The 24545-nt window shown below is 42.7% G+C and overlaps 2 protein-coding genes and 1 pseudogene across 5 annotated transcripts in view; 1 reads left to right on the forward strand and 2 right to left on the reverse strand.

Annotated features, from left to right (window-relative positions):
• Positions 1-10: 10 nt before the first annotated feature.
• Positions 11-1975, reverse strand: LOC118398992 (uncharacterized; annotated as a pseudogene).
• On the forward strand, positions 1818-16818 carry LOC118399598 (oxidoreductase NAD-binding domain-containing protein 1-like). Of its 2 annotated transcripts, none has more exons than XM_035795801.2 (8): positions 1818-1988; positions 2363-2513; positions 2890-2974; positions 3230-3333; positions 11072-11213; positions 12109-12354; positions 13037-13145; positions 13427-16818. In XM_035795801.2, the coding sequence occupies exons 2-8, from the start codon at positions 2404-2406 to the stop codon at positions 13582-13584; spliced, it is 954 nt and encodes a 317-aa protein (XP_035651694.1). In that variant the 5' UTR covers positions 1818-1988; positions 2363-2403; the 3' UTR covers positions 13585-16818. The 2 variants fall into 2 exon arrangements, with proteins under 2 accessions (XP_035651694.1, XP_035651695.1); XM_035795802.2 differs by having other exon boundaries at positions 1827-1988; positions 2911-2974.
• The window catches only part of rftn1a (raftlin, lipid raft linker 1a), a 57802-nt gene continuing 50075 nt past the window's right edge, over positions 16819-24545 (reverse strand). For 2 of the 3 annotated variants that reach the window (XM_052472558.1, XM_052472557.1), the window contains exons 7-10: positions 24236-24345; positions 23987-24090; positions 23675-23750; positions 22419-23314 (exon numbers count right to left, since the gene is read on the reverse strand). In XM_052472558.1, the coding sequence (XP_052328518.1) occupies positions 22856-23314; positions 23675-23750; positions 23987-24090; positions 24236-24345 (749 nt within the window). In that variant the 3' untranslated portion in view covers positions 22419-22855. Of the gene's footprint in view, positions 19108-22418; positions 23315-23674; positions 23751-23986; positions 24091-24235; positions 24346-24545 lie in introns of those variants that run through there. The other variant, XM_052472559.1, reaches the window with a different exon arrangement.

A 24545-nucleotide genomic window follows, 5' to 3' on the forward strand; every position in this document is an offset into this window, starting at 1 on the left:
CTGACTGATAGAACAGGCATTGCCACCTTTATTACCAGAAGAGTCAGCATACAATCATCTTCTGTACATATAAAGATGAGTTTGGCTCCTCATGTGACTGGTCAGAGAAACATAGTGGTTAAACCGGTTGGAGATTTCAAGGAATTCAAATGGCTTTTCCCCAGTGCAGAGGAGCTTGTGTTGAGACAGATCCCCACACTGAGTGAAGCCTAAAAAACAGGTGAAGTGTCAGATGTGCCCTTCTTGCCTACTGCTTGTCTCATTGGGAGCAGGAGAACTTCCTCTCACCGGTGTGTACAGACAGGTGAGTCCAGTGTAGCGACTTCTGTTTGAAAGCCTTCCCGTAGTACCGGTATTTCAACGGCTTGAGTCCTGACTGTATTAACAAGTGACAACGGTAACTGCTGTTCTCTGAGAAGCACTTGCCACACTCCTTGCATTTATAAGGCTTCTCTCCAGTGTGGATGAATATGTGAATGTTCAGGCTCATAGGAGGACTGATGATTTCCCCAGACTCCCAGACAGACCACAGGCTTAGTGTCCTTAGGTTTAGAGCCCTCTGGTTCATGACACCGGTAAGCCCCCAGTCCCCAGCAAAGCTTTTCCCACAGTCGGAGAAACCGATGTGTCCATTGGTGCAAAAACTGCCATTTTGTGCAAATTCTTGCAGCGCTTCAGCAGGGTGCCCAGGTACAAAAATCTGCAGGCATAGGTGGACTTCCCCCGGAACGCTGGGGGGACGGGCAGGTTTCTGAGGAAGGAATGAGGGGTGGGCCTGGCATGTGTGGATGTCTAGCTGTCATGGGGTGTGGAATATACAGCTACAGTGGGAACATCTGTTTGTGAGGGCGTGTACTGTTTTACTCTTTGAGACATGGCTTTTCAACATGGCCAGGTACTGCTTCTGGTGTTTGGTCTTGATGTGGTTGTCCAAGAAGTAACAGTCAGTGAAGGAGATGGTGCAGTGTGGACAAGGTAAGAACTTCAGAGAAGAGACTGAGGTAGAGGGATAGAGGTGGAAGGAGGGACAGAGAAAGAGAACATAATAAATAAATAATCCCTGTTGATATCAAATTAAAATCTTCAGTAATTCATCAACCATTTAAACTGCAATGTTGCGACTAGACTATGTATGAACAGTATGTCCTACCTAGATTGTTGTATTCATCCCTTCTGGCAACCGTCTCATCCTTCACCAAACATACTTTTCTCTCAGTCTGAGAAGAATCTTAACCACCACTTTATAGATTAGAAAGATGAAGAAACCACAGTCAGCATAAACCAACCATCGAATTGCCCTTGTCTAGTTACGAACTGTCACATGTTGGGAACGATTACTAACTCTTCTTACATTAGATAATCTTATTAGTATCACCACAGGACTCCTCCATATCTTGCTACACCTGGTCAATTGGGTGGAATATGTTTGATGTTATTTGATGTGCTTTTGCTTCTCCAGCCAGGAACGTTTGGAATGGTCGGTCACCCATTTCCTTCCTTTCAAGGTATGTTGGTTCTTTATTTATTTGGGTGGAGTTGAAAGTAACCCAATTAATGTAGGACTGTTTAGTCCTCTTGGTTCTGTTACATTGCTTTTTCCCAGATGTGTTATTAATCTTGTAGACTTGAGTCCACACCTTCCTTTTCCTTTGAATTGTGTGGAAAGACCAGTTGGGATAAGGAGACAACAATTTCTCATCCCTGGATTAAGGTACAATTTCCAAACCATATTTTGCGCTGACTCGTTAATATATTAATCTAAACAGGAAGCCTGTCCGACCACAGTGCAGCTGTAAGGGATCGTATGGTCGGAATCTATTCTCGCTGAGAACAAAGTTGAACGTGGCCTGCGCAGTTTCTGCGCAAATATGAACCCGCGAAAGAGCCGTCCGTCAATCACTTCCGGGGTCAACAAAGCTTTCACCAGAAAGGTTATCTAACTAACTTGTACAATGAAGAAGATCACATGAAACATTCTCATCACATTGGTAAGACTTTGTTTTCAGAGAGACTAGCTAGCTATATTCCGTAGAGAATGCAGCCAGGACTAAGCAATGTTACGATAGCTGCTTGCTGTCATGTGAAAGGGCATAGGGTTGTGTAACTGGACTGACTGAGCTGCCATGCTATGGTTTTCTATGTATTAAGAACGCTGTGGTTGCAACAGTTGGTTATCATGCTAGTTACATCAGACATACATGTTGAGATGCCGGGTGACAAGAAAGAGACCAAGGGTGTTGTAATCGATTTTTGTATCAATGAACTAGATTACGTGACTGTCAATCTGGTTTAGACCACCTACAACTGGCCATCACAACAGCACCAACCAACACTACATTCCTCTCTTCCTCTCTTGCAATAGGTTTCCTCTATAAAGTTAAGGTGAAGTGACATCCTATCGCAATGAGCGTCCCATGTCTACTGTCCAGGGCTGCTCGAAGCTTCACATTGCTGGGGGCGTCCGGTGTGCTGCTACACCGGTTCCGTGTATTGTGCCCTTGTTCGATCACAAGGTGAGTTGAGTTCCATCTCGAATATGTCGAGTATTGTTGCGGTCAGGTGGCCGTTCACCACTGTCATTGTTGTGGGTTAGGAGAGAGCAGAGACTGATTGTGCAGCTACTACACTTTTGCCACTTATTTTCCAACACCAGAGCCTCCATACACCCAGAACTACTTACCTGTTTTTAGATTATGATTTACTAAAGTTTGTTGGACCCAGCTGACATTAGGTAAAAGTCAATTTGCCGTTTGTGTTTTGACATCTGCACACAGGTAACACTGCAGTGTCTTTATAGGGTCCATTGATGTTATAGCCTTATGTAACCTTTGAGGTGATCAGCTTGGCTACATTATTTTCTACTAGATGGACATGTTTAAAATAAAGTAGGCATTTTTGTTGCCTTTTCAGGAAAATGTCGTCCAGAAGACAAATGGACCATCTAGAGAGGACAGCCAGCAACTACAGACAAGATGTGAGTGACCGCCCAGCTGTGTTCGTACTATAGCAGCAAAACTGTGGCTTATGTAATTCAAAGCTGAAAACGGTTTTGGGCTACATTCTGTGTTTTATTACGAGACTGTCAATTGCTGAGACAGTTTTCCTTGTCTTTATGCTATAGGTTAGTAGTGTACAGAGTCTTAACTATTGCCACAGTTTACAATTGTTCATATTCATGATCGACAGGTTATTTATTACATTTGTAAAGTTTGTGTCTGTCTGTGCCAAGGGTGTATATCCGGCGCAGGTATGTGGCATCATGGACGAGTCTGAGACAGTGAAACGCCTCCGGCTAGCTGTCCATCCAGACTTCACTTTCAGAGCTGGCCAGTGGTGAGTAGTACAGTACTGTCGTTTTGTTTGGCTACATTCATAGCTCATTGTAAGGATTCTGAATATAGCATAACACCAATGGCTTTGGGGAGAGGCTGCTTCACCTATCCAATCCTTTCTGATCTGCACAAGTGCTAAGTTGTAGATACTAGGGTTGTAAAGGTATTAGTACTGAACCGTTCGGTCATGGAGACCTCGGTTCGACCGCACTGTGAACCCGAATGAATAAATATCGATATTAGACTCGTTTTACTGTGGATATAGATACTTTTGTACCTGATTCCTCCAGCATCTTCACACGGTCCTTTGCTGTTGTTCTGGGATTGATTCACACTTTTCACACCTAAGTACATTCATCTCTAGGAGACAGAACGCATCTCTTTCCTGAGCGGTATTATGGCTGCGTGGTCCCATGGTGTTTATACTTGCGTACTATTGTTTGTACAGATGAACGTGGTACCTTCAGGCGTTTGGAAATTGTTCTCAAGGATGCACCAGACTTGTGGAGATCTATAAAAAGAAATTCTGAGGACTTTGTTGATTTCTTTTGATTTTCCCATGATGTCAAGCAAAGAGGCACTGAAGGTAGGCTTTGTAATACATCCACAGGTACACCTCTAATGATGTCAATTAGCCTATCAGAAGTGTCTAAAGCCATGACATAATTTTCTGTAATTTTCCAAGCTGTTCTGATCCACTGGAATTGTGATACAGTGAAATAATCTGTCTGTAAACAATTGTTGGAAAAAATTACTTGTGTCATGCAAAAGTAGATGTCCTAACTGACTTGCCAAAACTATAGTTTGTTAACAAGAAATTTGTGGATTTATTGGTTGAAAAACTAGTTTTAATGACTCCAACCTAAGTGTATGTAAACTTCTGACATCAACTGTAAATAACCTAGCTATGACAAGCTAGAAGTTAGTCTACTAGCGCAAATGGTCTTGTTTGGTTACTGCCTGGCTTCCAGTACACAAGGCCCCTCCTGCGCCTGCTCTCCATGGCTCTGTATCAGCTCTGGTTCATAAAATAGCTGTGGACTTGTCTGCTGCTTCTTCACTCAAAATTGACCACGTCTATATGGAAGTGGTTGTCTTCGGGTCCGTATGGAACAGGTCTCTACATTAAAACATTTATTTCTGCGTATTTGTCTTGGTGGGAAAGCCCCAGGTCCATTTCAAAACGCTGCCAACTTTTTAGACCTCTACTTTTGGACCAACAGAACAGTCCCTGTCACAACACAATTCCAAGAACATTATGAATGTCACAGAAACTGGACTTGGCCACAAATAGGGTGGTTTTTAATTTAGTGTATTTTGCCAAATAAACAAACATTAACTACATTAACAGTTAGAAGTTCATTTTTCCACTGTACTGTAACTGAACCGTGACCCCAAAACATGCATGAAATGAGTTGCAAAATGAATAGGAAATATAGTCAAGATGTTGACAAGGTTATAAATAATGAATTTTAATTAAAATAATAATAACTGGGCTTTCGTCAATGAATCCTCCATTTGCAGCAATTACAGCCTTGCAGACCTTTGGCATTCTAGTTGTCAATTTGTTGAGGTAATCTGAAGAGATTTCACCCCATGCTTCCTGAAGCACCTCCCACAAGTTGGATTGGCTTGATGGGCACTTCTTACGTACCATACCATCAAGCTGCTCCCACAGCATCTCAATAGGGTTGAGATCCGGTGACTGTACTGGCCACTCCATTATAGACAGAATACCAGCTGACTTCTTTTTCCCTAAATAGTTGTTGCATAGTTTGGAGCTGTGCTTTGGTTCATTGTCCTGTTGTAGGAGGAAATTGGCTCCGATTATGTACCGTCCACAGGGTATGGCATGGAGCTGCAAAATGGAATGATAGCCTTCCTTCTTCGAGATCCCTTTTACCCTGTACAAATCTACCACTTTACCACCACCAAAGCACCATCAGACCATCACATTGCCTCCACCATACTTGACCGATGGTGTAAAGCACTCCTCCAGCATCTTTTACTTTTTTCTGCATCTCACAAATGTTCTTTGTGATCCGAACACCTCAATCTTAGATTCGTCTGTCCATAACACTTTTTTTCCAATCTTCCTCTGTCCAGTGTCTGTGTTCTTTTGCCCATCTTAATCTTTTATTTTTCTTGGCCAGTCTGAGATATGGCTTTTTCTTTGCAACTGCGTAGAAGGCCAAAGAGAATTTCATTTTTTGTCCATTTTAAAATAGCATCAAATTGATATGTATGTATTATACACACACTAGGGGACTGATGGGGGGGGCGCTTTGTTGAAGCCACCTTGCCTCCATCTTGGTACTCCCCCATCATTGTAAACAAATGTTTTGGAAACTACAGAAATACATTTCTTAATGTCTACATTAGTTTTTTGCCCCGTGTATTACAGAGACCTTTAATGCATACTTTTATATTATGTTACCTGAACATAAAAATGAAAAAAGATATACACTGAATAAAAATATAAATGCAATATGCAACAATTTCAAAGATTTTACTGAGTTACTGTATAATCAGTAAAAGGAACAGTAAATCAAATCAGTGTATTTGTCACGTGTGCCGAATACAACAGTGAAATGCTTACTTACAGGCTCTAACCAATAGTGCAACAGAAGGTATTAGGTGAACAATAGGTAAGTAAAGAAATAAAATAACAGTAAAAAAATAAAATAGCAGTAGCGAGGCTACATACACACACCGGTTAGTCAGGCTGATTGAGGTAGATATGGTTCAAGTGACTATGCATATATGATGAACAGAGAGGAGCAGTAGCGTAAAAGAGGGGCTGGTGGGCGGGGCACAATGCAGATTGTCCGGGTAGCCATTTGATTACCTGTTCAGGAGTCTTATGGCTTGGTGGTAAAAACTGTTGAAGCCTTTTTGTCCTAGACTTGGCACTCCGGTAACGCTTGCCATGCGGTAGTAGAGAGAACAGTCTATGACTGGGGTGGCTGGGGTCTTTGACAATTTTTAGGCCCTTCCTCTGACACCGCCTGGTGTAGAGATCCTGTATGGCCGGCAGCTTAGCCCCAGTGATGTACTGGGCCGTACCCACTACCCTCTGTATTGCATTGCGGTCGGAGGCCGAGCAATTGCCATTCCAGGCAGTGATGCAACCAGTCAGGATGCTCTCGATGTTGCAGCTGTTGAACCTTTTGAGAATCTCAGGACACCTTGCCAAATCATTTTAGTTCCTTGAGGGGGAATAGGCTTTGTCGTGCCCTCTTCATGACTGTCTTGGTGTGTTTGGACCATTCTAGTTTGTTGGTGATGTGGACACAAAGGAACTTGAAGCTCTCAACCTGTTCCACTACAGCCCCGTCGATGAGAATGGTGGCATGCTCGGTCCTCCTTTTACATTACATTACATTTAAGTAATTTAGCAGACTCTCTTATCCAGAGCGGGGACTGGGCACAAACCCATGGGGAGCTCCAGTGTTGAGGATCAGTGTGGCAGATGTGTTGCTACCTACCCTCACCAACTGGGGGCGGCTTGTCGAAGTCCAGGATTCAGTTGCAGAGGGAGGTGTTTAGTCCCAGTGTCATTAGCTTAATGATGAGTTTTGAGGGCACTATGGTGTTGAATGCTGAGCTGTAGTCAATGAATAGCATTCTCACATAGGTGTTCCTTTTGTCCAGGTGGGAAAGGGCAGTGTAGAGTGCAATAGAGATTGCATCATCTGTGGATCTGTTGGGGCGGTATGCAATTTGGAGTGGGGTTTCTGGGATAATGGTGTTGTGAGCCATTACCAGCCTTTCAAAGCACTTCATGGCTGCGGACGTGAGTGCCACGGGTCTGTAATCATTTAGGCAGGTTGCCGTTGTGTTCTTGGGCACAGGGACTATGGTGGTCTGCTTGAAACATGTTGGTATTACAGACTCAATCAGGGACATGTTGAAAATGTCAGTGAAGACGCATGCCAACAGAACACTAAAAGGAAATCCGTCAATTGAAATGAATTCATTAGGCTCTAATCTATGGATTTCACATGACTGGTAATCCAGATATGCATCTGTTGGTTACAGAAACCAAAAAAGGTAGGAGCGTGGATCAGAAAACCAGTCAGTATCTGGTGTGACCAACATTGTCCTCATGCAGTGTGACACATCACCTTCACATGGAGTTGATCAGGCTGTTGATTTTGGCCTCTTCAATGACTGTGCAAAGTTGCTGGATATTGGCAGGAACTGGAACACACTGTTGTACACATCGATCCAGAGTATTCCAAACATGCTCAATGGGTGACATGTCTGGTATGTAGACAGTGGAAGAACTGCAACATTTTTAGCTTCCAGGAATTGTGTACAGATCCTTGAGACATGGGGCCGTGCATTATAATGCTGAAACGTGAGGTGATGGCGGCGGTGAATTGCGTGACAATGGGCCTCAGGATCTCGTCACGGTATCTCTGTGCATTCAAATTGCCGTTGATGAAATGCAATTGTGTTCGTTGTCCGTAGCTTATACCAGCACATACCATATCCCCACCGCCACCATGGATCCCTCTGTCCCACAATAATGACATCAGCAAACCGCTCACCCACACAGCAGTTGAAACTGCAGTCAGCTCAAGACCCTGGTGAGGACGATAAGCAAACAGATGAGCTTCCCTTAGACACTTTCTGACAGTTTTGCAGAATTTCTTCAGTTGTGCAAACAGGTTCATCAGCTGTCCAGGTGGCTGGTCTCAGATGATCTTACAGGTGAAGAAGCTGAATGTGGAGGTCCTGGGCTGGTGTGGGTACATGTGGGCTGCGGTTGTTTGGCCGGTTGGACGTACTGCCAAATAATCTAAAATTACGTTGGAGGCGGCTCATGGTAGAGAAATGAACATTCAATTCTCTGTCAACAGATCTGGTGGACATTCTTGCAGTCAACTGCACATTTTAGAGCTGCCTTTTATTGTCCCCAGCACAAAGTGCACCTGTGTAATGACCATGCTGTTTCATCAGCTTCTTGATATGCCACACCTGTCAGGTGGCTGAGTTATTTTGGCAGAGGAGGAATGCTCACTAACAGGGATGTAAACAACATTTGAGAGAAGCTTTTTGTGCATGTGGAACATTTCCGGGATCTTTTATTTCAGCTCATGAAATATGGGACTAACACTTTACATGTTGCGTTTTATATTTTTGTTCGGTGTAAAAACATTTTCCGTACAGTATAATTTGTAGAGATTACTAATGTTACTGTCCCCACTACAACAACCAAAAATACTTAAATGCATGTAATTTTGTCCTTGAAACATTTAATTGAAATACTGTAGAATTCCATTCATTCCTATGGAGGACTGCTTCTACTGGGGAGTGGCAATATGGTTGAACGGTGGCTTCAAAGCCTCTCAATCGCCCATACATAGCATCTGCAATCTAGGGTTTATATACATCATTGGTAGAAATAGTATTGGGGGAGGGGATTGTCACATTTCACCAATAAACCACAAACAGATGTACATTTTTTTTTTTTTTGCATAAAAGGACCACGGGCATAGAGCTTATGAAGTGTATTATTTGACATAGGCTGCTGTCAGTCATCACGCACGGTGAGCTCTTCTGTCCAACTCTTGAACAATTATTTTATAAGGACTGTAATACCTTTACCAGGCACAAGAGGAAAGTGTTGCACTGAAGCTCTGTGGTTATGTTTATGCTGTACAGATACATGTAGTGTGTACATTTACTCTCCCCTGCCACTCTTTCCCAGGTCATTGTGGTAAATACAACTATTTCTCAATCACCCCCCATTCAGAAGTTGATCATTTTAAAAGACGAATAGAGATGGCGACAGCCGGAAGTATTTAAAAATTGCGGGGTTATTTTAGACCCACTATCAAGCATTAGTATTGCTAAAAGCAAAGCACACATACATAAACATGTTTAATTTATGTTATGGAAAAGTACATTCAGTTCTCTAACTGTAAATATCAATTAATCATGTTTATTTTTAAAGCTGTCTTTACATCAGCAGATGTCAGTTCTTATACAGAACCCAGCCTAAACCCCCAAACATCTCCTTCAACTCTGAGGTCCATACTGCAGGTGGGCGTTTGTGTTGTGTATAAACAGTAGGGGTCCGTGAGTTGGACGTCGGCGTTCTGTAATGAATGTAAAAAGATGTAAATGCATTTGTTACACCACCTCCAGTCCATATGGATGATGTTCCTATTCTGACAGATGGGTAGGATGAGTGGGAGAAACGTGTGTGTGTGTGTGTCAGTTCAGGTGTAAGAGGGGGGGGGGGTGGATGGCGAGAGAGCAGCAGTGGATGGTTACTAGTTAGTATTTCCTGCTTCTTGACTTTCTTATTTTTTTTAACTTGTGGGATTTTTTTCCCCCCCAGCCATTTCCTTTTCTGTGGTGTGTGTGTGTGTGTGTGCAGTGGGGCAAAAAAGTATTGTCAGCCACCAATTGTGCAAGTTCTCCCACTTAAAAAGATGAGGCCTGTAATGTTCATCATAGGTACACTTCAACTATGACAGACAAAATGAGAAAAAAAATCCAGAAAATCACATTGTAGGATTTTTAATGATGTTATTTGCATATTATGGTGGAAAATAAGTATTTGGTCACCTACAAACAAGCAAGATTACTGGCTCTCACAGACCTGTAACTTTTTCTTTAAGAGGCTCCTCTGTGGCTCATCTGTCCTCCACTCGTTACCTGTATTAATGGCACCTGTTTGAACTTGTTATCAGTATAAAAGACACCTGTCCACAACCTCAGTCACACTCCAAAATCCACTATGGCCAAAACCAAAGAGCTGTCAAAGGACACCAGAAACAAAATTGTAGACCTGCACCAGGCTGGGAAGACTGAATCTGCAATAGGTAAGCAGCTTGGTTTGAAGAAATCAACTGTGGGAGCAATTATTAGGAAATGGAAGACATACAAGACCACTGATAATCTCCCTTGATCTGGGGCTCCACGCAAGATCTCACCCCGTGGGGTCAAAATGATCACAAGAACGGTGAGCAAAAATCCCAGAACCACACGGGGGGACCTAGTGAATGACCTGCAGAGAGCTGGGACCAAAGTAACAAAGCCTACCATCAGCAAGGGCATTGAAGATGAAACGTGGCTGGGTCTTTCAGCATGACAATGATCCCAAACACACCGCCCGGGCAACGAAGAAGTGGCTTCGCAAGAAGCATTTCAAGGTCCTGGAGTGGCCTAGCCAGTCTCCAGATCTCAACCCCATAGAAAATCTTTGGAGGGAGTTGAAAGTCTGTGTTGCCCAGCAACAGCCCCAAAACATCACTGCTCTAGAGAAGATCTGCATGGAGGAATGGGCCAAAATACCAGCAACAGTGTGTGAAAACCTTGTGAAGACTTACAGAAAACATTTGACCTCTGTCATTGCCAACAAAGGGTATATAACAAAGTATTGAGAAACTTTTTTGTTATTGACCAAATACTTATTTTCCACCATAATTTGCAAAAAATTCATAAAAAATCCTACAATGTGATTTTCTGGATTTTTCTTCTCTAATTTTATCTGTCATAGTTGAAGTGTAACTGTGATGAAAATTACAGGCCTCTCATCTTCTTAAGTGGGAGAACTTGCACAATTGGTGGCTGACTAAATACTTTCTTGCCCCACTGTAAATATGTGTGTGTGTGTGTGTGTGTGTGCGCACACACACACACAAACAAACAGAGATGTCATCGACACGTCCTGTACATTTTAAGATTTAATTTTTTCCTTGCTGCGTGTGTCTGTGTAGGGTGGACTTCTTCATCCCTGGTATGGAGAAGGTAGGAGGATTCTCTGTGTGTTCCAGTCCAGGTCTGCTGCAGAAAGAGGGTGTCATCGAGCTGGCTGTCAAATACACACAACATCCCCCTGCACACTGGATACACACCAAGGTGTGTGTGCATTGAAATTAAAATGTTCACTTGTTGGTAGTGCCACAAAATCAATCAATAGCTTTGTCAGTATTTCTGCTGGTCACTATATCTGTTAATTGCTCTCTCTCTCCCATTGTGTGTAATAGCGTCTGTTCAGACGTAGCTAAACCGACGCTGCACTGGAAGTATTTTTTATTTTTTATCTCTGAAAGAGACATTTTCTCCACAATAGGGAGCAGAAAGCAGATCATTCTAGAATGTGGACACATCTCATACCTGAGCTATTTATCAGTACAAAATAATCACTCTCCTCCCTCTGCTCTCTCCCCCTCCCTCTCCCTCTGCTCTCTCCCTCTCCTTCTGCTCTCTCCCTCTCCCTCTGCTCTCTCCCCCTCCCCCCTGCTCTCTCCCCCTCTCTCTGCTCTCTCCCCCTCCCTCTGCTCTCTCCCCCTCCCTATGCTCCCCCCCCTCTGCTCCTTCTCTGCTCTCTCCCTCTCCCTCCCCTCTGCTCTTTCCCCCTCCCTCTGCTCTTGCCCCCGCTCTCTCCCTCCCCTCTCTGCTCTCTGCTCCTTCTCTCTCCCTCTGCTCTCTCCCTCTGCTCCTTCTCTCTCCCTCTGCTCTCTCCCTCTGCTCCTTCTCTCTCCCTCTGCTCCTTCTCTCTCCCTCTGCTCTCTCCCTCGCTCTGCTCCTTCTCTGCTCTCTCTCCTTCCCCCTCCCTCTGCTCCTTCTCTGCTCTCTCCCCCTCTCGCTCCCCTCTCTGCTCTTTCCCCCTCCCTCTGCTCTTGCTCCTGCCCCCGCTCTCTCCCTCCCCTCTCTGCTCCTTATTTCTCCTCCCTCTGCTCACTGCTCTCTCTTCCTTCCCTATCTCTTTCCTCTCTCTCTCTGCCCCCCTCTCTTCCTCTTCCTCCTACAGTGCACCATGGACTCCCATGTAGCGATGCGTGTGGGTGGTAACTTTTTCTTTGACCCCCTGCCCTCTGACCCCTCTGTCAACCTGTTGTTGGTGGCTGGGGGCGTGGGCATTAACCCTCTATACTCCATCCTGCTCCATGCCGCTGACCTGCTACGACAGAACCCCACTAACGCAGGGAGGGGCTACCACATAGGCTCCACCCACCTCTGCTACAGTGCCAAGAACACACAGGAGCTGCTCTTCAAGGTGTGTGTGTGTGTGTGAGAGGGAGAGGACGTGTGTGTGGTTGCAAGTATTTGTACCAGGATGTATGGTCTTTTCTCATTTGGGCAAAAGTAACAAGTAGTTAAGAGCAGCATTAAAATACCAATAGCGAGACAATATACAGGGGTACCATTACACCCTTTCTCCTCCGTGATCCGGAAACCGATAAGTAGTTGAGGAGATGTCAATTCATTAGTAAGTCGAGCAGAAGTGTCCTCCCTTCCTCTATAGCCTCCTTTCATCGAGGATAGCAGAGTTCTCTGCGGAAGAGTTTTAAAATCTGCCACACCCCCTTTGAATTAGCTTTTTTGTCGGAGGAGAAAAGCACGTTTAAAAACAATGTTCTATTTACTGTTTTATCTATAATGTCTTGCACATTTTAACTTTTTGTTTGAATCACTTCACACATTTTAATTTGGGATCCACCCCTGTAAATGTCATTTTCCTGATGACGCGTGAGTGGAGAAGGAATCTCATTTCATACAGCGTATTTTCAGCGTTTTGTCCACATTCCCTCGCCTCGATTAACTTTCACCGTTGTCAAAAGGAGGTGAGGGAGGACGGAGAAGAAGACGCAGGAGTTGAACAAATCTAATTGAGAAATGGCCTGTGTGTGTAGGAATGAGACCAATAATTGTTCTTCCCATACCTGCTCTGCTCTCAGAAAAGCATCATAAATGTGTGTAAGGAATTCCCAGAGAAATTCTCCTGCGACTTCCACATCACCGCACAGACCGCAGACATCGACCAGGAACTCCAACCGTACATGAACCGTAAGTACCACAGAATGACCTTAACACAACCACAAATGTTTACTGATATAGTCTACAATGGGTCGGTCTACTTTGGCTTTCAAATGATCTATATTTTAACTGGATATGCTTCCATTGGTTGGAAAACGGATACATTCTCAATTAATTTAAATGGATGCTAGTCCCAGAATGGCAGTACGGGTATGAAAGTGTTTTTAGCTACTTTTTAATGTGTTTTTCATGTTGTCTTTTTATTTTTTTTTAACGGCACTTCTAATAAATGTTGATTTGATCTTCCCCAGGTGGGAGACTGTCAGAGGGGGGGTTGCGTTGCCATGTCGACCCTAACACCACTCTGTGTTACCTGTGTGGCCCTCCACCCATGATAGAGAGCGTGGTCCAGACCCTACTAAGCCTAGGCCTATCCCAGGAAAGGATACTGTTTGAGAAGTGGTGGTAGTGTGTACTAGAGACAGACCTCTTCATCATCATCTCACCCCGGCCTAACTATCCCTGCTCTCTCCTCCAGTGCCTAGGATATCAGACCAAGCAACTGCCCACGTTACCATGGCAACATCTCAAGGAGTATTGGACCATATTTGTCTGGAGCTGTACACATAATTTTATTTATTTTACTTCACCTAAACATACTAGGGCTGTGAAGGTCAGCCTGTGATTGTTAATTAACGGTCAGTCATACATGACAAACACATTTAGCATCTCCTGGCTTCCACTCATAGCCTACAAGCCCCTGATGCAGACCGTTGGAACATCTACACTACCGTTCAAAAGTTTGGGGTCACTTAGAAATTTCCTTGTTTTTGAAAGAAAAACACTTTTTTTTGTCTATTAAAATAGCATCAAATTGATCATAAATGCAGTGTAGACATTGTTGTAAATGACTGCAGATTTTCAATGGAATATCTACAGAGGCCCATTATCAGCAACCATCACTCCTGTGATCCAATGGCACGTTGTTAGCTAATCCAAGTTTATCAATTTAAAAGGCTAATTGATCATTAGAAAACCCTTTTGCAATTATGTTAGCACAGCTGAAACCTGTTGTTCTGATTAAAGAAGCAGTAAAACTGGCCTTCTTTAGACTAGTTGAGTATCTGGAGCATTAGCATTTGTGGGTTCGATTACAGGCTCAAAATGGACAGAAACGAAGCCCTTTCTTCTGAAACTCGTCAGTCTATTCTTGTTCTGAGAAATGAAGGCTATTCCATGCGAGAAATTCAGAAGAAACTGAAGATCTCGAACAACGCTGTGTACTACCTTCACAGAACAGCACAAACTGGCTCTAAAAAGAATAGAAAGAGGAGTGGGAGGCCCCGGTGCACAACTGAGCAAGAGGACAAGTGCATTAGTGTCTAGTTTGAGACTCCTCAACAGACTCCTCAACTGGCAGCTTCATTAAATAGTACCTGCGAAACACCAGTCTCAACGTCAACAGTGAAGAGGCGATGCTGGCCTTCTATGCAGTTAATCTGTACAGGGTCTGTGTTCTTTTGCCCATTTTATTTTTATTGGCCAGTCTGAGATATGGCTTTTTCTTTGCAACTCTCTTAGAAGGCCAGCATCCTGGAGTCAACTCTTCACTGTTGATGTTGAGACTGGTGTTTTGCGGGTACTATTTAATGAAGCTGTCAGTTGAGGACTTGTGAGGAGTCAGTTTCACAAACTTGACACTAATGTACATGTCCTCTTGCTCAGTTGTGCACCGGGGCCTCCCACTCCTTCTATTCTGATTAGAGACAGTTTGCACTGTTCTGTGAAGGGGGAGGCATGCGCTGTTTCCTGCCTTTCTGCACACAAGTTTGGAATCATTCACAAGTTATAGGTTAAAATTGTCACCCATCAGACTATTCTTGATTTAATCTTGTCTTTACATAAACTAAATGTCATCCATGCACTTAAATAGCAAATGGAGGACACTTTTCCTGTGGTTCATTTTCATGCCAGCAAGGTAGGATATACTCCTGTTGTAAAGAGAAGCAATGTGCTTAATAGTATAAGTAAATATAGTAGTCCTATCCCATAGAAAGCTGATTGGATCCTCTTTTTAAGAAGCCATCAAACAAACAAACAAATTCAGCAATTGCATAGCCTATAGAAATGTTGAGCTCATGGGCTCTCATGAAGTGTTTGATTACATTTTCCAATACATTTGCATTGATGTCAGTGATTAGAGGGACAATAGAACGCTAACCTAGTCGTTAGCAAGTTTGGTAGGCTAATGAGTATGAGCTTGGAGAAGCCTTGTTACCGTGACTAAACAGTCACGTGGAATTTGACTGCGGTCATGACCACTGGGGTGGCGGTAATATGGTCACCATAACAGCCCAAGTCTCTACCAGGTACTAAATTGAACATCTGGCTTGACGTGGGTACAACTTGAATAAATGAACACATCTTTACCATGAATATTCACTTGACTCAGGTGTTCATCAAATGCAATGAACATAAGTTGAACATGGCTCATTGCACTGAGCCTGACTAATTTTGACCTCTGACCTGTGTGAAGTGCAGTATAAAATGTATATAAAAGTTTCTTGATGGTGCCCAGTGGAGAAAAGTTCAACTGTTTTCTGATTATGAAAATAAATCATTTTATTCAGTGGATATAGTTTGAGGAAATAATGTGTATGTGCAATTCTGTACAGTATAATTATCTGATTATCTTTTTTCTTGCAGTAGAAAAAAATGTATAAGGGAATGCTTTTCAAATAAGACCGAGCCTAGTCTGGCTAACACCAGCTCTCAAAGTCCTTCTGACTGTAGTCACGTGGGTCGCGTCAGCCAGGCTAGACCGAAACACACAGTAGAACCCCTGTTTAGACCTGGTTCTTGAAGTTTAAATGATTCTAATAACTGATTGTGATTAGATAGTTGGGGATGATTTGATGGGTTAGATGACCGCTCTGTGGATGGAGTCAAATAAAAGAAACTCGGAAAGGTGGATGGAGGGCAGTAAACAGCAAGGTTGTCAATTTGAATCCCAATGCAACTTGTTTTCCAACCCTACACAACGTAACTAATCACATTTTAGTGTCTTACTGAAGAACTTCAAATATGTGAAAAACAAGTGTGGTGCTCTCCCCATACTGGCGCAATGGACGAGGCACTGGGGATATAGGGACCAGAAGGTCCCAGGTTCTAATCTTTGATGCCCCTTTTCAAAAAGATATATTTATAGCCCTGGTTACACCTTGCATTCAAATGTGGTTTTGTTATCTGATCAAGGTGGTTCAATGAGAATGTAGACACGCTCAGCACACATTGTTAGCACCAGATATAAAGGGGCTAGAGAGAAAATCACACCAGCGAGTGTATATATATATATATATATATATATAGAACGTTTTTTTTTAACTATGCAGATCTTAACACATCTATCACACACATCCTGGCAAGTGTCCCCTCATCCCATCTCTCTCATACATCCTGGCAAGTGTCCCATCTCTCTTCCCACTTACACACACACCACGACTTCTTCCAATCATCACACACCCATCCCTCACAAATGAGTTTGCATATACAGAGGCAGAGGGGGATCTGTCATGGTGCACTGTAATATAACCTCCTGGTGGTCCATGTCCACTGAAATAGTTTTGTTTTACTTCTCAGATGTGAGAAGACTGAGGGGTGTATACAGAATTAAGAGTTGAAATAAAAGAAAACGAAGTCAGTATATTGTTTTGAGAATTGTTTATTCCTTCTGTTTGTCTGTAATAAAGAATATGTCTCAAATGGCACCCTATTCCCTATATAGTGCATTACATAGGGTATAGGGTGCCAGACTTGTTTACCACATCACTCAAACAACAGGAAGGGGACTATAGTGCTGTACAAGTATTCCATAAATGCCTTCTGTAAAGTATAATCACTGACCTAACATAACATGATTAGGGAAAGCTATACAGTGACACCTATCCAACTGTTACATTTACATTTGAATCTTTTAGCATACGCTCTTATCCAGAGCGACTTACAGGAGCAATTAGGGTTAAGTGTGCAATCATGATAAATGGAGGATACATTTTCAGTATTCACACAGGGCCATTGTCCTTGACTTTAAATGGGTTAAATAAAGGTGGAGAAAATCTCCTTAAATGTACAGTATTCTATGATACATGTCAAATAGATCTATAAACAGTGGTATGATTGATGTTGCCTTGGCAATTATGGCTCTGACCTACATTATCGGCATGTTCTCATTGCCCCAAAGCAGATGCACAACTGTCCAAAATCATATCCACATATTTAGGCAGTAAGGCCTGAGGTGGTGTGGTGTATGGCCAATATACCACGGCTAAGGGCTGTTCTTAAGCATGACGCAATGTGGTATATAGGCCATATATCACAAACCCCGGAAGAACCTTATTGCTATTATAAACATAATTAGAGCAGTAAAACTAAATGTTTTGTCGTACCCGTGGTATACGGTCTGATATACCCTGCCTTTCAGGCATTTAGAATTCAGGGTTCAAACCACCCAGTTTAAAATTGCAAATAATACCTACTAGGTGAGTACATGACAACACTCCAGGGTGAAGTTTCCCTTAGGTACAGATCTAGGACCCTCCCTCAATCCTAACCTTGACCATTTGTGGGGGAAATGCAAAAACTGACCCAAGATCAGCATCTAGGGGCCACTTCACTCTATTCCAAACGACAACATCTGAGGCCAGAAGGTGAAATGTGTGCCTTGAAGGATGATTGAAGCCGTTACACGTTGGCAGCAGTCCATATGAATATACACAAATCCATATATATACACACTACCGTTCAAAAATTTGGGGTCACTTAGAAATGTCCTTGTTTTTGAAAGAAAAGCACATTTTTGGTCCATTTAAATAACATCAAATTGATCAGAAATGCAGTGTAGACATCGTCAATGTTATAAATGACTATTGTAGCTGGAAACGGCTGATTTTTTAATGGAATATCTACACAGGCGTACAGATTTCCATTATCAGCAACCATCACTCCTGTGTTCCAATGGCACGTTGTTAGCTAATCCAATTTTATCATTTTAAAAGGCTAATTGATCATTAGAAAACACTTTTACAATTATGTTAGCACAGCTGAAAACTGTTGTTTTGATTAAAGAAGAAATAAAACTGGCCTTCTTTAGACTAGTTGTGTATCTGGAGCATCAGCATTTGTGAGTTTGATTGCAGGCTCAAAATGGCCAAAAACACAACTTTCTTCTGAAAATCGTCAGTCTATTCTTGTTCTGAGAAATGAAGGCTATTCTATACGAGAAATTGCCAAGAAACTGAAGATCTTGTACAACGCTGTGCAATACTCCCTTCACAGAACAGCAGAAACTGTCTCTAAAAAGAATAGAAAGAGGAGTGGGAGGCCTTAGTGCACAACTGAGCAAGAGGACAAGTACATTAGAGTGTCTAGTTTGAGAAACAGAGGCCTCACAAGTCCTCAACTAGCAGCTTCATTAAATAGTGCCCACAAAACACCAGTCAACGTCAACAGTGAAGAGGCGACTCCGGGATGCTGGCCTTCTAGACAGAGTTCCTCTGTCCAGTGTTATTTTGCCCATCTTAATCTTTTCTTTTTATTGGCCAGTCTGAGATATGGCTTTTTCTTTGCAACTCTGTCTATAAGGCCATCATCCTGGAGTCACCTCTTCACTGTTGATGTTGAGACTGGTAGTTCCACTAAGCGCAAACCAGATGGGATGGCGAATCCATTTTTTCCACAGGACAATGACCCAACACACCTTCGGGCTGTGTAAGGGCTATTTTACCAACAAGGAGAGTGATGGAGTGCGGCATCAGATGACCTGGCCTCCACAATCCCCCCACCTCAACCAAATTGAGATGGTTTGGGATGAGTTGGATCGCAGAGTGAAGGAAAAGCAGCCAACAAGTGCTTAGCATATGTGGGAACTCCTTCAAGACGGTTGGAAAAGCATTCCAGGTGAAGCTGGTTGAGAGAATGCCAAGAGTGTGCAAAGCTGTCAAGGCAAAGGGTGGCTATTTGAATCTCAAATATAAAATATATTTAGATTTGTTTAACACTTTTTTGTTTACTACCTGTTTCCATGTGTTATTTCAAAGTTTCACTATTATTCTACAGTCGTGGCCAAAAGTTTTGAGAATGACACTTATTAACTTCCACAAGGTTTGCTGCTTCAGTGTCTTTAGATATTTTTGTCAGCATTTCATAAGTGTCAAAGGCTTTTATTGACAATTACATGAAGTTGATGAAAGAGTCAATATTTGCAGTGTTGACCCTTCTTTTTCAAGACCTCTGCAATCTGACCTGGCATGCTGTCAATTAACTTCTGGGCCACATCCTGACTGATGGCAGCCTATTCTTGCATAATCAATGCTTGGAGTTTGTCAGAATTTGTGGGTTTTTGTTTGTCCACCCGCCTCTTGAGGATTGACCACAAGTTCTCAATGGGATTAAGGTCTGGGAAGTATCCTAAATATTGATGTTTTGTTCCCTGAGCCACTTAGTTATCACTTTTGCCTTATGGCAAGGTGCTCCATCATGCTGGAAAATGCATTGTTCATCACCAAACTGTTCCTGAATGGTTGGGAGAAGTTGCTCTCAGAGAATGTGTTGGTACCATTCTTTAATCATGGCTGTGTTCTTAGGCAAAATTGTGAGTGAGCCCAGTCCCTTGGCTGAGAAGCAACCCCACACATGAATGGTCTCAGGATGCTTCACTGTTGGCATGACACAGGACTGATGGTAGCGCTCACCTTGTCTTCTCCGACAAGCTTTTTTCTGGATGCCCCAAACAATTGGAAAGGGGATTCATCAGAGAAAATGACTTTACCCCAGTCCTCAGCAGTCCAATTCCTGTACTTTTTGCAGAATATCAGTCTGTCCCTGATGTTTTTCCTGGAGAGAAGTGGCATCTTTGATGCCCTTCTTGACACCAGGCCATCCTCCAAAAGTCTTTGCCTCACTGTGCGTGCAGATGCACTCACACCTGCCTGCTGCCATTCCTGAGCAAGCTCTGTACTGGTGGTGCCCCGATCCCACAGCTGAATCAACTTCAGGAGACGGTCCTGGCGCTTGCTGGACTTTCTAGGGCGCCCTGAAGCCTTCTTCACAACAATTGCACCGCTCTCCTTGAAGTTCTTGACAATACAATAAATGGTTGATTTAGGTGCAATCTTACTGGCAGCAATGCCTGTGAAGCCCTTTTTGTGCAAAGCAATGATGAAGGCACGTGTTTCCTTGCAGGTAACCATGATTGACAGAGGAAGAACAATGATTCCAAGCACCACCCTCCTGAAGATTCCAGTCTGTTATTTGAACTCAATCAGCATGACAGAGTGATCTCCAGACTTGTCCTCGTCAACACTCACACCTGTGTTAACGAGAGAATCACTGACATGCACATGCAATTTATCTGATCACTCTTCATAACATTCTGGAGTATATGCAAATTGCCATCATGCAAACTGATGCAGCAGACTTTGTGAAAATTAATATCTGTGTCATTCTCAAAACTTTTGGCCATGACTGTACAATGTAAAAAATAGTAAAAATAAAGAAAAACCCTTGAATGAGTAGGCATTCTAAAACTTTTGACCGGTAGTATATATCTATACATATGTGCACATATATATACAGTTGAAGTCGGAAGTTTACATACACCTTTGCCAAATACATTTCAACTCAGTTTTTCACAATTCCTGAGATTTAATCAGAGTAAAAATTCCCTCTTAGGTCAGTTAGGATCACCACTTTATTTTAAGAATGTGAAATGTCAGAATAATAGTAGAGAGAATTATTTATTTCAGCTTTTATTTCTTTCATCCCATTCCCAGTGGGTCAGAAGTTAACATACACTCAATTAGTATTTGGTAGCATTGCCTATAAATTGTTTAACTTAGGTTAAACATTTCGGGTAGCCTTCCACAAGCTTCCCACAATAAGTTGGGTGAATTTTGGCCCATTCCTCCTGACAGAGCTGGTGTAACAATCAGATTTGTAGGCCTCTTTGCTCGCACATGCATTTTCAGTTCTGCACACAAATTTTCTATAGGATGGAGGTCAGGGCTTTGTGATGGCCACTCCAATACCTTAACTATGTTGTCCTTAAGTTGTTCTGCCACAACTTTGGAAGTATGCTTGGGGTCATTGTCCATTTGGAAGACCCATTTGCGACCAAGCTTTAATTTCCTGACTGATGTCTTGAGATGTTGCTTCAATATATCCACATAATATTCCTTCTCATGATGCCATCTATTTTCTGAAGTGCACCACTCCCTCCTGCAGCAAAGCACCCCCACAACATGATGCTGCCAACCCTGTGCTTCACGGTTGGGATGATGTTCTTTGGCGTGCAAGCACCCCCCTTTATCCTCCAAACATAACAATGGTCATTATGGCCAAACAGTTATATTTTAGTTTCATCAGACCAGAGGACATTTCTCCAAAAGTACTATATTTGCCCCCATGTGCAGTTGCAAACCGTAGTCTGGCTTTTTTGTGGCGGTTTTGGAGCAGGGGCTTCTTCCTTGCTGAGCGGCCTTTCAGGTAATGTCAACATAGGACTTGTTTTACTGTGGAAATAGATACTTTTGTACCTGATTCCTCCAGCATCTTCACACGGTCCTTTGCTGTTGTTCTGGGATTGATTTGCACTTTTCGCACCAAAGTACGTTCCTCTCTAGGAGACAGAAGGCGTCTCCTTCCTAAGTGGTATGACGGCTGCTTGGTCCCATGGTGTTTATACTTGCATACTATTGTTTGTACAGATGAACATGGTACCTTCAGGTGTTTGGAAATTGCTCCCAAGGATGAACCAGACTTGTGGAGGTCTTGGCTGATTTCTTTTGATTTTCCCATGATGTCAAGCAAAGAGGCACTGAGTTTGAAGGTAGGCCTTGAAATACTTCCACAGGTACACCTCCGATTGACTAAAATTATGTCAATTAGCCTATCAGAAGCTTCTAAAGCCATGACATAATTTTCTGGAATTGTCCAAAGTGTTTAAAGGCACAGTCAACTTAGTATATGTAAACTTCTGACCCACTGGAATTGTGATACAGTGAATTATATTAAATAATTGTTGGAAAAATGACTCGTGTCATGCACAAAGTAAATGTCCTAACCAACTTGCCAAAACTATAGTTTGTTAACAAGAAATTTGTGGAGTGGTTGAAAAACTTGTTTTAACGACTCCAACCTAAGTGTACTTACGACTTCAACTGTATGTATATGTATACACACAAACATATTATATATATATATATATATATATATATATATATATATATATATATATATACACACACACACACAGAGTATATACTGTATACGACTCCAGGTTTGATACAGTACCAGGAATATAACTTAACCACCATTCTGTTAAGTGACTTGGTTTCCGTCGATGAGCTACTAGTGCTTCATCCTATTCTGTCATTCTGTATATTTATTATTTCCATTCCAGGGTTAAAATAGTAGGCTGTTTGAAATATTACAACTTGCTGAGCGTGCCTAGAGTGTCAGGTGGGCTGGGTTCCATCCAGGCAAGGCACCATGCAAGCTCAATCAAGCAATCTTACAAATACTATTTGAACCCAGGTCAGGGCCTGTAACGTTATTCACAACACATCTCAGAGTAGGAGTGCTGATCTAGGATCAGTTCCCCGCTTATTCATTATGATTTAAAAGGCAAAACTGTTCCTAGATCAGCAGTCCTACTCAGGCGCTTTATATTTAATTCTATCTAATTAACATACTCCAGAAAACAGCGCTCTCTCACTCAGCTGCTGTGTGATCTTCTCCTCTGACTTCTCTTCATCATTCTTCTGATTGACAAACTGATCTGCAAACCTAACGGCCTTCTCATGTCTGGCCAATAGGGCTTTGCCATTCCCCCGCTCTACTTCCTGGTTGAGGTCTGTGGCCCCGCCCTCTGTACCCTGGGTGAAGTCTTCTTGAAATTCTGTCTCACACTCTCTCTCCTCTTCTCTCTTGATTCCATCTCTGTCTACGGTTCTCCCTTTCTCATTTCTTTTCTTCTCACAATTCCTTCTCACCTCTCTCTCCTCCTCCTCTTCCGTGTTCCTGTTCTGTCCATCCATCCCTCTCTCCATCACTGGGGATGTGTCCTTTCTCTCCTCTTTCTTCTCTAGCATTTCTCCAGCAGAGTTTTTCTTCGGCTTGTTCCGACCCCTGAGGTTCAACTTCTGAAAGATAGACATTTTAAGGATATGTCTTTTCTTTATATGAACTCTTTCTCTCTCTCTTCAGACACCTGACAAATGACTACAAACATCTCTGTGATGCTTCTCTTGGACAGTTAACAGCAAAGAATTGACTGAAGAAAGTCATCTTTTTGACTGTAATGTACTAAGAAATGATTATTTTTAGAACATAAAAACTCTCCCCCTGAGTGTTAACAGAACCAGAGTAGGACTATATCAGCTGGGTTATCTACAGCTACATTTAGAAGTATGACTTTTTAATGACACAGCATTGTGTAAGGTACAAGGAAAGAGTGAGTGATAGAGAGAAAGACAGAAGTAGAGGAAAAAAAAGTGAGGAACCTTGAAGTCTTTCCTGTTGCGTTGCAAGGCAGGTCTCTGGAGGAAGAGGATCTGCTTTGTGGACAAACTGCCATCACTACGGAGAGAACAGTGCTATTAACGTAATGTACATCACTACTGGCTTCACATCTTGGCACTTGATATTAGAACTTCTGAGTCCTATACTGTATCTTATAGTGTGAAAGAAAATGTGAAATGTAATTTTGTTCCAAATGATGTGCAGTGTTCCAATGTTTAGTATGGTTTAGAGAAATACTGTAACTATTAGTCTGTGCTAGGCTAGTGCTCCTGACTGGTGGGTTGGGACAGCACCTGTTGGTCTTAACGATGGGAGTAGGCAGCACACACGTCAGTCTCCATCCATAGGGAGCCAGAGACTGGAGCAAAGGAATGTAGTCTGTCCTTACCACTACACCCTGGAGAGGAGAACAACAGTGTCACACACACATCGACAATGGTCGCCCGGGTGCACACACACGCGCACATTTACACGCACACACTCACATCGACAATGGTCGCCCAGGTGCACACACACGCGCACATTTACACGCACACACTCACATCGACAATGGTCCACTGCTCCACTACAATGGCGTCGTATGAAGTGGGTGGGGTTTCTTCGGAGGAGCTCTGAAAGATGAACACACTGTCCACAGAGGAGACCCCGCTGTCTGAAAGAGAGAGAGAGATAGAAACTCAACAACGTCTTCTGTTACAGTTGAATCTCTTCCACAGATTTGGAAAAGATAGAGTTGATCCGTTCTTGGCTTTGATGGACGTCCATGCAACATAGGTGAAGGAACATGGGTAAGCTTTCCAAATAGGCCTTTACCATTTTCCCCTAAGTTCCAAAAGTTGTAAGTATGTTCGC

Source organism: Oncorhynchus keta, chromosome 20 (assembly GCF_023373465.1).
Source record: "Oncorhynchus keta strain PuntledgeMale-10-30-2019 chromosome 20, Oket_V2, whole genome shotgun sequence".
Lineage (NCBI taxonomy): Eukaryota > Metazoa > Chordata > Actinopteri > Salmoniformes > Salmonidae > Oncorhynchus > Oncorhynchus keta.